Source organism: Capra hircus, chromosome 12 (assembly GCF_001704415.2).
Source record: "Capra hircus breed San Clemente chromosome 12, ASM170441v1, whole genome shotgun sequence".
Taxonomy (NCBI): domain Eukaryota; kingdom Metazoa; phylum Chordata; class Mammalia; order Artiodactyla; family Bovidae; genus Capra; species Capra hircus.
This window is the reverse complement of record NC_030819.1, coordinates 33878678-33891283: the sequence shown is the minus strand read 5'-3', so window position 1 is coordinate 33891283 and position 12606 is coordinate 33878678. Positions and strand designations below refer to the sequence as shown.

General features: G+C 40.8%; 1 protein-coding gene across 5 annotated transcripts in view; it reads right to left on the bottom strand.

Annotated features, from left to right (window-relative positions):
* The window catches only part of MYCBP2 (MYC binding protein 2, E3 ubiquitin protein ligase), a 269075-nt gene continuing 262073 nt past the window's right edge, over positions 5605–12606 (bottom strand). For 4 of the 5 annotated variants that reach the window (XM_018056490.1, XM_018056491.1, XM_018056494.1 and 1 more), the window contains 4 exons: positions 12137–12346; positions 9498–9605; positions 8402–8567; positions 5605–6434 (listed from right to left, as the gene is read on the bottom strand). In XM_018056490.1, coding sequence (XP_017911979.1) covers positions 6319–6434; positions 8402–8567; positions 9498–9605; positions 12137–12346 — 600 coding nt within the window. In that variant the 3' untranslated portion in view covers positions 5605–6318. The remainder of the gene's footprint in view (positions 6435–8401; positions 8568–9497; positions 9606–12136; positions 12347–12606) is intronic. The other variant, XM_013968297.2, reaches the window with a different exon arrangement.

Genomic DNA, 12606 nt, shown 5'->3' with positions numbered 1-12606 from the left:
TGGGAAATCCCACGGACAGAGGGGCCTAGCAGGCTCCAGTCCATGGGGTCACAAAGAGTCAGACAGAACTGAACAACTGAGCACACAAACACACACAGATGGAATTACATGTGAGCCCTGCCAGACTTCCAAGTAAGAGTTAGTCCTGTTGCAAGTTGTCTGAGAAAAAAGCATAAGGAGGAAAAGCTGCCCAGGTCATTTTATGAAGCTAGTATATTCATGATTCCCAAAGAAAGGAAAACTGAAGCACCATTTCTCTTGTAAGTACAAAAATTCGGAAAGAAATATTAATCAAATTCAACAATGAACTCCCAAAACCAAAAAAATAAATAAAACCAGGACAAAACAGTGAAAACAACTCTGGAGCCCCCTTGACCTCCTTTGCCTCTTTCACAGCACATACCACCTCCTAGCAAATTATATTTTGCGCGTCTGTTGTGTAACATCCCACTCAGATATAATAAGCACCGTGAGTCTTAGTCTGGCTGACTTGCAGATCCTAGGCTCCTGGAAGAGTTCCTTGCTCAATATATATTTCTTCAAAGAGTGAAAGAGCATGACAGGACAGGACTTCGGTGTAGCATCCTGGACTTCAGCCATGTTGCACGTATAATAAACCTGTCCTGGGGAGTAGATGGGAAGATCTACATTGCAGGGGAGGAAGAATTCTAAGAGGTGAATCAGAGAGGGACAAGAGGGCTTTCATAGGTGAGTTTGATATGAACCAGAGGATCCAGATCATACCAGCAGCCCTGAGCTTTGACAGAGTCGGACACAACTGAGCGACAAAGCTGAAGCAGATTCTGTCCACGACACTCAAGCACTGCACAGTGACTGGCCACTGTAAGCCTTCAACAAATGCTCTCTTTTATTATTAGCAAACTTTGATTACTGTTCATAATGTTGTGCTACTCACATGTTCTCTATTTTTGTTCTGCAACTGTCTTGTCCATAGGAGCTGGCCCAGCGCTGCACGTATTAACTAACTTGTACATTTCACTTCCCAGGCACTCTCTACGTGTAAGTCACGGTTACCAAGCAAGTGGGAACACAGCCTCATGAGCATGTCCTGTCAAGTGTGGATATAGAACAGGTGCTCAGCTATTTATTAAATGACATAATGAAGCAAAACAGCTTACTTCCTCCTCAAGGAACACATCAACGCCTTAGCTGTCACCACACTCTCTCCCTGAAATGCCTTTTTCACTTATGCTTGTCAAAACTTATCCATCCCTGCTCTTTTTGAGGAAATGGACATTGTAAGTAGTGACTGGACATGTTTCTTTTCGTGCTTCGTTAGCTAACAAATGTACTGTGCAGTTGATGGCCTCCTCTCAAGCCGTGTTGGGAGACTGACTGCATGGTTACTTACTGCATACTCCAATCTAATCTTGGCTTTGATTTTCTTTCATAATCTTTCTTCAGTGTAACTCCATCCAGTATCTCTGTTATAGTCTATGTATTTTTTTTCTAAGTTACCTTATGTCACTTGTGAAGTGAAGCAGCCATAAGTCATTTAAAATATATTATCCTTCTGTGTCAGTCAGCGAAGTCCTCTAGGAGGCGGATGCCAGGATAATGTTAGAAGGGCAAAGAATCTGTGTGTTGGGGGGTGCCTATGACAGAGCAACGGGTGGGGGAGCCTGAGGGGGCAGGGAGAGCTTTCAGACTGCCGTGCAGGTTGGCATCTATGAAAGGACAGGGAGGAGTGTGGGGCAGGAAAAGCCTCTGATTGCAGCAGGGCTGTAGGAATCTCCCTCCGCTAGGCTAGCCCAAGTGCTGGTATACAGATGGCCCCAGGAAAGGGACTTCCCTGGTGGCCCATTGGTTAAGAATCCGCCTGCCAGTGTGGGGGACACAGGTTCGATCCCTGATCTAGGAACTAGGATCCCACCTGCTGTGGGGCAACTAAGCCCATGAGCCACAGCTACTGAGCCTACCTGCCCTGAGACTAGCCCCGGCTTGCTGCAGCTAGAGAAAGCCTGCTTGCAGCAACGAAGGGCCCAAGTGCTGCAACAAAGACCTAACACAGTCAAATAAATTAAAAAAAAAAAAAAAGATGGCCCAGAAAAGAGCGATTCTTTAGGCAGAAATGGCCTGGCCCTGTACCCTGCCATGTTCTGTCTTTCACTGGCCAGGGCTGCAGGGGAAGAGGGTGGCTTTGGACCAAATGCTGTGCTGCGGTAGATCTCCTAGGAGGGGCAGGTACAGGCTGTTGGCTGACCCCTCCCCCGCAACACCCCCACGCCCCCGCCCCCTGCCCCCCCATCCCAGAAGGAAATGGGAGCCGGGTCCTTCCAGATCTACCTTGCACAGTTCTGGAGGCAAAGCCTGTTCTGTTCCCTTTTGACTCTTGCCCATTTTACTGGTTTCCAGTTACCACTTCATATTACTTCTTTTCATCAGAGCAGTTGGTAATGTTATAGTAATAGTATGATGGGGTAGGAAGATTTGGGGTTTGAGCAAACTCGGGAGATAGTGGAGGACAGGCGAGCCTGGTTTGCTGTATGTAGTCCATGGGATCGCAGAGAGTTGGACAAATCATAATGACAAAACAGTAAGATCTGGATTCACCCCTCAGGTTTTTGTCCAGCCAAATCTGTATTAGATTAGCTGAAACCGAATGCAAGTTCTTTAACTTCTTTAAGCCGCTGAAATGAGATTAAAACCATCTGCTGAAATGAGATTAATGTTTTACCTACTCAGTTGTCTGCTTAGCAGCTCTTTTGGGGGAAGCAATGGAGTTGCTGGAAGGATTAAATAAAATGCTTAGAATTTAATGCCTGCTGTTGAGGAGGTGTTGAATAAATGTTCTTCTTTGCTCTTCACTTTTGAATAATACTTTGTGTGGGTTAAAGCACTTTTGTGAACGCTTTCTCAACTGACTTAGATTAGATATTATTACTTCTGAGAAGCTATGACCAAAAGGAATTAGTGACTGACTTAAGCTAACACAGTCAAAACCGAGGCTGACTTGACTTGAACCCAAGTCCTCTGACTGTGGTCGTACTGTTGGCAGTTCTCAGGAGAAGGAGTGGTACTTTTCCATCCTATCACCACCGTCAGAAACACGTGTGACTAGGTAATGGTGGAATTCAGTGACAGAGTGGCCAGAGAGATGTTGGGCTGGAAAAAGCTGAAAAAGAAGGAGAATAAGTAATCATTGTATGTGAAAAGTTAATAGAGAACTGCATATATTTTTCAAAAATGCTTACTGATAGAATAAGGAATTTTTAGACCTAAAGAGACTGGCCAGAAAGCTACTTAAGAAAACTGGCTTTTTCCAGGTCTGAAAATATAACAGAAAAAGAGTTTATTTCCAGAATCTCCAACACTTGCTCTCATGATTCTGCCGTTTCCTGCCTGGTGTGTTCCCTGCACAGCATCTGAAACCTGGGGGCACAGTATGCTTGAGCCAAGTGTATGGCCGACCCATCGGCCTTCCGTGCTTAGTCAGAACGTACTTATTCATAAAATGCTTTTCTGGTTTTGTGACGTTTGGAATACGACTAAAAATAGTTTCCTCAAAAACAGAGAGAAACTGGAGTCACTGAGAGAATGTTTCAGGGCTTTGCTGTTTTTATCCTTGCTATTAACAGCAGTATTCACTTGAGACGGCTCATGCCAGTCAAGCCAGTTCCATGGTTTTCCTTCCCTCTTCCTACTTATACAGATTACAGTTCTCAAGTGTCTGTGGCGCCTCCTATCTGTGTGGCATTCTTAAGTTTCATTCCTGTGGCTGATGAGTTTAAGTCAGATGTGTTCACCACAGCCTCATCACATCTGGTTTTCTAGGGTGAACCTAGGAACTGCTTCTGTCTCTGACCTACTTGTGCTTTCTGGAAACTCTGAAAGCCAGTCCTGAGCCTGTGCCCTCAGAATCCTCCCACAGGCCTGGGAGTGGGACAGGATTACTGTGGAAGGCAGGGCTGGGAAAGGAGGGAGAGGCAGAGCTTTGCTGAGGTGGAAGCCAGGCTGCGGGGCTGTCTGGGAGCAGTGTCACCGTCCCTTCCTGATACCTGTTGCCCAACATCAGCAGGGCAGAATGACTCTTGAAGAAAACGGCTATGTTGCCCTGAAGGCTCTGGAATCTTTTTGAATTTAGGGAGAGAGTCCCATCTGGCCCTTTGTCAAAGACAAACTGGGAGGGCTTAGTAACATGTGAATGCATTCAGCACCCTTTTCTTCTTCAGGTATCAGGGTTTCTTCCAGAATGATTAATCCAAAGTATTCTGAAAGTTGAAATTGAACTAGTCCTGCCTGCAACCCTTTTGGTTTGACTTGGAACCACCAGAAATGCCCTCAGTAACAACAAATTACTCCCCTCACTTTTGAACACACTGGGCAATTAAATGTGGCTTGCAACTCTGGGGCACTGTCACTAATACAAATAAAGTTTGCCTAATGTCCTTCTCCTGAGAGATTTTGAAAGAAAGTATTGTGATTACTTTTTCAGGGATGGTTCAGACGTACCTTATTTAGATGAAAGGGGAATTTTGTACCATTTCAAAGTTCATTCTGGCTCAGCAAGCCCCTCCCTGCACGAACTGCATCACACCAGTCTTTGTGAGACACCTAGGTTTGATCCCTGGATTGGAAAGCTCCCTGGAGAAGGGAAAGGCTCCCCATTCCAGTATTCTGGCCTGGAGAATTCCATGGTCTGTATCGTCCCTGGGGTTGCAAAGAGTCAGACGGGACTCAGTGACTTTCACTTTCAGTTTTTGTAATCTTCAGATTCTTTTTTTTTTTTTTTTGCAATAAGGTTTTGAACACCAGAAAAGTTTGACTACTCACACTGTTCTATCACATTCTAGAATTTTCTATGCACCTACTTTTTTCCCCAGGCCTTTCTCTACATCTCCGCCTTTGATATGCTATTTATTTTTCAAGAGGCAGCTTAAAGGGCCTCTTAGCTAACCCCAACAACAAAAATAACAAAAACAAAATACCACCACCAACAATCTTTCCTAAACCCTGAAGCATCTGCCTTGGAAATTTTTATGTGATTTATTACAAGATTCTCTAATTAATTATCTGTGCTCAGACTTGATCTTTTCTTTATATTTTAAGTTCCCTCAAGGCAAAGATTTAAAATTTCTCATGAATGCTTAACAAATGGCATTAAAATAATGGATACTAATAAATTATATATTTTCAACAGCAGGAATTTAGAACAAAACTGATCAAAACTTTTCTTGGTCTCATAAAATAAATATAATCTGATTTAACTGTAAAAAATGATCTACCAAAACACACAGTCTGTAATAAAAACAAACTAGTGATTTTTGTTGATCATGTTATAAAAGTTCAAAAAGATACTGGTTAAGAAAGTGGAGGTTGGTCAATTTCCTAAATGTTTTCTTCTATCTCTGGCATATGTCCATTTGTATCTATTTATCTATCCATCCATCCATCCATCTCTCCCTCCAGTGTTTAGTTAAGATTCCAGCACTGTACGTCATTACTACTCTTATTTTCCCTAAAAGTTATAAAAGTTATGATTTGTGCTATGTTAGTAAATTCCTTTCCAAGGAAAACTGGATAGAGGTTTTAGACCTTAGGTATTTAGACTGTCTTTCCCAATTTAACACTATACACACTTGATAGACTTTATCACTGTATAAAAATGTACAGTGGTTTATTGACATGTACATTCCAATATGTTTACAGCTGCGAGATAATGAGGCACACTCAGTATTGCACTTCATTAAAATTTCAGGCTCAAACTTAACCTAGAAGTTTAAATGAAACTGCATTTGTAATTTAGTAATTCTTATACAGGACAAACATTGATATCTTTATATACAGTGATACTTATTACATTTATATGCCATCCTAACACATTTTGTTTTTTAAATAACAGTCTAGGAAATAAAACAGAATATTCCTCTTTTTATCCCCACCCGTGATGCAATTGTACAGGATTACAAAAAGGCAGTATACAATAAACAATGATTATTTTTCTTTTTTTTGCTTGAAAGCCAGCATCATTCTTAGTCCATGGGCATGGCAATTCTTTGATATCAATTATCTATAAATGTCCAATGCTTCACAGGCCAATGACGATAATGGCCACATGCAAACACCTCACAAGTTTGATGTCTTGGTTCAAAAGAAGATAAACTGAAACAATGGGGAAACTTTCCATAGCAAGAATTATGTACATGGTATTTGGCATCCTTCTTGCACTGTGAATGGTTTATTTTTATGGATGTAAAAATGGTCCCGTCCTTATCCTGAGCAGAGTTTAAACTTCACCACATCCGCTTGGGAGATGAAGGCAACTTCTCTCTCTGTAGACAAAGGAATCTGAGTGTTCTAAAAAGTGTGAGCATTTCTGCACACTCCACAACCCAGAGCAAACTCTTCTCCAGTGGGAGGATGAACAACATGGAGAGGACATTCGGTTCCTTCTAACTGTTTGCCTTTGGGACCTGTATACGTTTTGAAGGAGGCAAAAGAATATAATTAAAACACACACACACAAATCTAATGTGATGGTAATAAAATAAGAATATTAAAATCAAAACGAAAGTAAAAACACCTGCAGAGGTTTGTGTGCTTACTGTTGAGGCGGTGTTCAAATACAGCAATCCACTTAATTCTCTAAGAGCCACAGAGGCAGAAAATATCCCATTTTATAGATAAGGAAACTGAGGCAAAGTTAACATAATATTTATGACCCCTAGGCCCTCATCAATACCTAACTCACAAGTGCTGTGAAGACTAAGTTCCCTGGTACCAACAAGGCAGTCAATAAATTTTCTAGAAAGGTATGGATAGACAGAGAGATTCTCTTCAACTTCTTAATCTGGACTCTTGTCCTTGTCCATACAACACTGTCCCCTTTTCACACCCTTCTTTCGTTGACCTTAGCTCAACACTTCCCCTCCTGTTTATCAAGACCATTACCCTAAACACTCTAGTCTCACATTATTCTCATCCTGCTTCTTCCAAAGTCATAAAGTACTTCTACTGTTTTTTTTTTTAAAAAAAGAAGTTTTTAGAGGGAGAACAGTTATAATCTTTATTTGATACAAGCAGAGTAGCCATACTAAAAAAAACCCAAACAAACCCTACTCATCTTATTATCTTTGTTTTGGAATAGATAATATATTTCACATGGTTTAAAAATAAAAATACTTTAAAAATTACACACAAAAAGAAGTCACCTTTGCCCCATTTTTAGCCAATTTTTCCTATTTCCCGCAATAGTTAATTTTATTAGTTTATGAATTTTTCCAGTGCTTTTTAAATGCAAATAGGATATATCTTTTCATTTCCCTCCTTCTTACAAAAGGCAGCATACTATGCACATTGCTCTGATTTTTCATTTAATAGCCTCTCCTACAGATCTTTTCATTTCAGTACCTAGAAACTCCATCCTCAGTCCCTTTCATTTTTTAATAGAGCACAGTAACTAGTGTTTAACCAACCTCTTATTGGATACTTGCACTGTTTACAGATTTGTATTATTATTATAAACAAGGATGTAATGAATAACCCTTTGTATCTGCTCTTCAGTATTTTTCTCACATGTGTATCCCCAGAAGTGGGATCACTGAAAGGTAGATAAATCTGCAACTTTGAAAGGGACCTCAGGGTTCTGCCATCTGCATGCTGATAAGCAACGGATGCGAGTGTGCGTTTCCCTTCCCAGCTTTGACAACACTGGCGTATGTGGTGTATGTGTTTCTGTGTGTACTTTCACCAGATCTAGATCTGTCTCCTCTATGTTCACGTTTTAACTCCCCTTCCGCTGCTCTCGCTTCTGTTCAGCCTGGTATTCCACCTTACTGCGATCACTAGCCTCCCAACCTCTTCTGACTTTTTCAGTCTCCTTTTGGTTTCACATTCATTTTCTCTCAGCCTGACCTCCAAAGACCATCATTTCCCCTGTCTTCTCAGTGGCTTCTTTAATTCCCTTGGCTCTCTGATGCTCATTCACTTTGCTGCCGATTCCCAGCCATTCTAGATTATTAAATCACTCGTCCACTTTATGGTGCTGATTCCAGACTTCATTTAAAAACAAAAAAAATTCATAGCTGCTCACAATAAAGGCACATGTGTGACTCCCCCTCCCCCAAATCCTTTTAAATGGTTCTATTATCAATTAATAATTTCAAACCTCTCACGGCACTTTAGTGCTGAGCAGCAATCCTTCTGCTAATTCTTAGCTGTCTTCCTTCTCAGTCCCCATGCTCTGAGCCCCTCGCTCCTGATGGTCATCTGTCTACTTCACTCAGAAAGTCGGAAGCTTGCAAGAGCTGAGGAATTCCCTTTGTTTAGGACAGTTTGAACTGGATTTCTGCCACTTGAAACAAAGTGTTCTCGTGGGATCATTAAATAAAACAAGAGACCATGTGCATCACAACCACATTTATAAATACTGAAAGCATACCTGCAGGACAGTGTGGAAGTTCTTCCTTAGGAATGCTAGTCATTCTCTGAAAATCATCATGACAAGCATTACAGAAATGTGTTGTTCCAAAACAGAAAAAGACAGCTACTGAGCAGCAGTAGCGACACTTATACTCCAAAAAGTCTGTGCCGTGTTTTGGACACATCTACAGTGAAAGAAAAGAAACGCAAGATTACGGTGAGTCTATTTTAACTGCACTTAATATAATCATATACATAGCTCAGGAATTCATGCTTTGAGAGCGTACACAGCTCTCAAAACTGACTGAAAACTGGATGATACATACATTAAAACACTGAATAAATGTGTGGCTTGGCCCAAAAGGTTTGGACGAAGTCCCAAGTTTAAATCCCAGCTCCATAATAACCAACTTATTTAATAAGCTATCCATATAATTTCTCTGTGAATGCTTCTTGGTCAACAAAATTGAAACTTATTAATATTTCTTTTATCTCTCATTCTCAGAGATGTACTGTTAAGATTTCATTGAAATGGAGAAAATCCTAAAAGTGTGCCTGCAGGTTTAAGAAAACGAAATAAGTAAAATTTATTACTTGTTGATACATGGTGATTATTTTATGGGACACAAAATTATAAAATGCAAATACCAATACCATCCAAAAGAGATAATATATACAAGATGATCTGGAAAATTATACTCTGCCCTATAAATCTCAGAAAATACTGGGGAAGAAGCCTATTATACCATCCCCATGATTATTATATTAGTAGTCTAAAGAGGCAATGGCACTCCACTCCAGTACTTTTGCCTGGAAAATCCCATGGACACAGAAGCCTGGAAGGCTGCAGTCCATGGGGTTGCCAAGGGTCAGACACGACTGAGCGACTTCACTTTCACTTTTGACTTTTCACTTTCATACACTGGAGAAGGAAATGGCAACCCACTCCAGTATTCTTGCCTGAAGAATCCCAGGGACGAGGGAGCCTGGTGGGCTGCCATCTATGGGGTCGCACAGAGTCGGACATGACTGAAGTGACTTAGTAGTAGTAGTAGTCTAAAAAAACAGATGTTTAACATTTCTAAACTGTTCCTTCTAATGAAACGTTCTCCCACCTGAGCCCTGGACACATCAGAACAGGCACCACAAATGAGTTCTCTGGGATCATAATCATCGCCTTGTCCAGCCTCAGCATCGCAGCGAGCTTCACCGCCAAAGTACGCCTAAGGAGGGAAGACACTTAGATTACAGCAGCAAACAGAGAACTCTGCCACGGGAGCTTCAGTGTGGCTGCGGTGGGAGTGAAATCGAGAGGCCTCCGCAAATATCATTGTCCGTCAGACATTCCCTTGCAATGCCGAGCGGACACCTATGCAGGATGCCGCTGTAAGAAACAGATCAGGACAAGAAATATGGTTTCTGCAATTCTGGAATGGACTCACGCTTACCGTAGGAAGTTCAAAGACTGAAATGTGATAGCACAATAACAAAAGAATGGATAGTACTCCAAATAAATATCAAGAACAGGATATTAAGTAGTAAAGAGAAACTATGCTTTTCCAAGGCAAAGTTTGAATAGTTTTTCCTTTTTGAAATATTAAATACCATATTCCCTTCTACTCCTCTAAAAATATGCCTAAAATAAATATTAGTGTAAAGTTATAATCTTGAGGTTAATGGGAAAGAAAAAAATCAAACATGATCATATAAAAGTTTTTAAAAAGGAAAGGCAAATTTAGATATTCCTTTCAGAACACTGCTCATACTTACAGAGCTACACTGTATGCAGGAACTCAATAGTATCTAATACAGATACCTGAATATATGAAATTATCACAATGGGTAATTTATCTTCATTTGCTTTGGGTACAAAATAAATTCAATGAATTATAATTGGGGCATTCTGCATATATAACATGTCTCACAGCCAAAGAAACTGTATCCATAATTCTGTATAAATGAGTCAATAGAAACTTATTATCTGTACTAGAAAATAGGTTGAAAGACAAGGCTTCATTGATGATAGAGAGGTTATAAATGGTCGTGCACTGGCTAAATCAGGCCTCAGAAATATTTAATATTTATTTGTCCTGGGGGCCTATTCCAGCTGTTTCACTTTTCGAGATTCCTGGCTTGGCTTCCTAGGCATTTGACTCTCATCTGTGTGGTAGCACAATATTCATTTATGAGATCCAGTGCATTTAACACAGAGAAATAATATTTTATTCTTTGTAATAATTCAGGGTTCACAAATAAATGGTACACACTGGTCTTTCCTCGAGTGTGGATATTTGTCTGCCTTCCTGGCTTTCATCTATTTACCCTGCCATTTATTATCTGTATTTTCTTTTCCTTATGTTGAGAGACTACACATCTTTCATATATTGATTTCTTCCTTCCTTCCTTCATTCTCCAATGGTGTCTAATAAGCAGTAACTACTGGAGGTAGAGAAATAAAAAGTTGTCTTCATCCCCATGGAACTTACCAAGTGGAACAAAGAGACATGTGAACATCACTGTGATGCAGAATAAGATGGGTTAAGATGGATGTATCCAAGACATCAGAATGGCATGGTGGCACTGAGGGGGCGGGGCACACTACAGAGGAGAAACCTGAGCCAAATCCAGAAGTGTGATTGGACAGATTTGATCACGCATCAGAGCATGTGGGGATGGGTGGGTCACGGGTGAGAGTAAGATGCAGAGCAGGAGGCAGAGAAGAGCGTTCCAGGGAGAGAAAGGCCTACAGGATGGGATGGAAAGGCGTACAGGATGTCAGTGAGGGAGCACACACGGCCCAGCCTGGGGAGCTGCAAGTTGTTCCGTAATGTGCTGCATGGGGCACAGATGGAAGCATTATTGGGAGATGAGACTTGGAGAGCTGGGGTGTGTGGCGGGGGGCGGGCTACAGGATTGTAAGCAGAACAGTGACACAGTCAGATTCAACATCGACTAGTGGAATTGTAAGTGTGAAGCATGGAGTGGGGGGAGGGGTTAGGGGCTCCACACAATGAGCCCAGAGAGAAGGTTCCTCCTGTAATTACCAAAGGAAATGATTCAGGGTGCTGAAGATGTAGGAAAAAGGAAAAAAGCTCAGAAGAGATTGAGGCAGAACCAACTTTGTTAATACAGACTGAAGATTGAGAAAGTCAGAAGTATCTGTGAGAAATCTAAATGTCTGGTAGACAATTGGATATTTATATCTAAATCTCAGAAATTCTGGAGGGTCAGAACAATACAGGTAGGCAAAGGCATGGGTCTGCAGATCACCAAAGTCACAGAGGTATTACTGGGCTAGAATGGATGGCTGGGGAAACAACATGTAAGAGTAGTGAATAAAAAGAAACTCTGCGAGGGAGTTAAAGAGGAGTCACCAGAAAGGCAGGAAGATAGCAGGAAAAGTCTTGTCCTGGAAACCGAGGAGGTAAGGATTTTTAGAAGGGAAAGGTCAAAAGAGTTAATTAAGCAAGAGAAGTTTATTTAAGAAGTAACTGGATTCAACAAACAATACTGATGGGAAAGAGATTATGCAGAGAAATATTTCATGTTCTGGAAACAATTTGTATATATTTCTAAAAAAAGCCCAAAACAAACTAAGAAAATAAAGTCTACTTGAAGCAGAGCACCAAACGTTTTCATTTTTAACTTCAGACTGTAGGCATGAGAATAATTAGACATCATGTGACAATTCAACTTCTTAATCTCATAGGTAATCTCTGGTTCTTAAAAACTCGTCCTATGATTAGCAGCATACCTTTCTGCATTTGTAACAGACATAATATGCATATCTATTCATGGCATAGCCAGCGGGGTCGTTGTAAAATCTCACACCAGGAGTTGTGATAGCTTCGCTCTTATGCAGACCCTCGTATTCCAGTCTCATCAGGGCTTTTCTTCTGACATCCTCATAGAGCTCCTTTATTGGATCAAGCAGGTCTTTTAACACTATATGATTTATCTTGTTCTGAAATTTAAAAAAAAAATGAACACTCTCTACTCAAAAGAATCATTTATTTATTAATTCAACAAACACTTGGTGTTCATCTAAGTGCCAAGCACTGTGCTAGGAGATAATGAAAACATTTCCTAGATAAAATATCATTGAAAAATAATCCTGGACGATCCTCACAAGCCTGTATTTTCCCAAGAGCAGTGAAAGCGGGGCATAAACATGAAAATTCCAGTGCAGTAGCTTCATATTTCCGAGTATGAAATATATCTCTT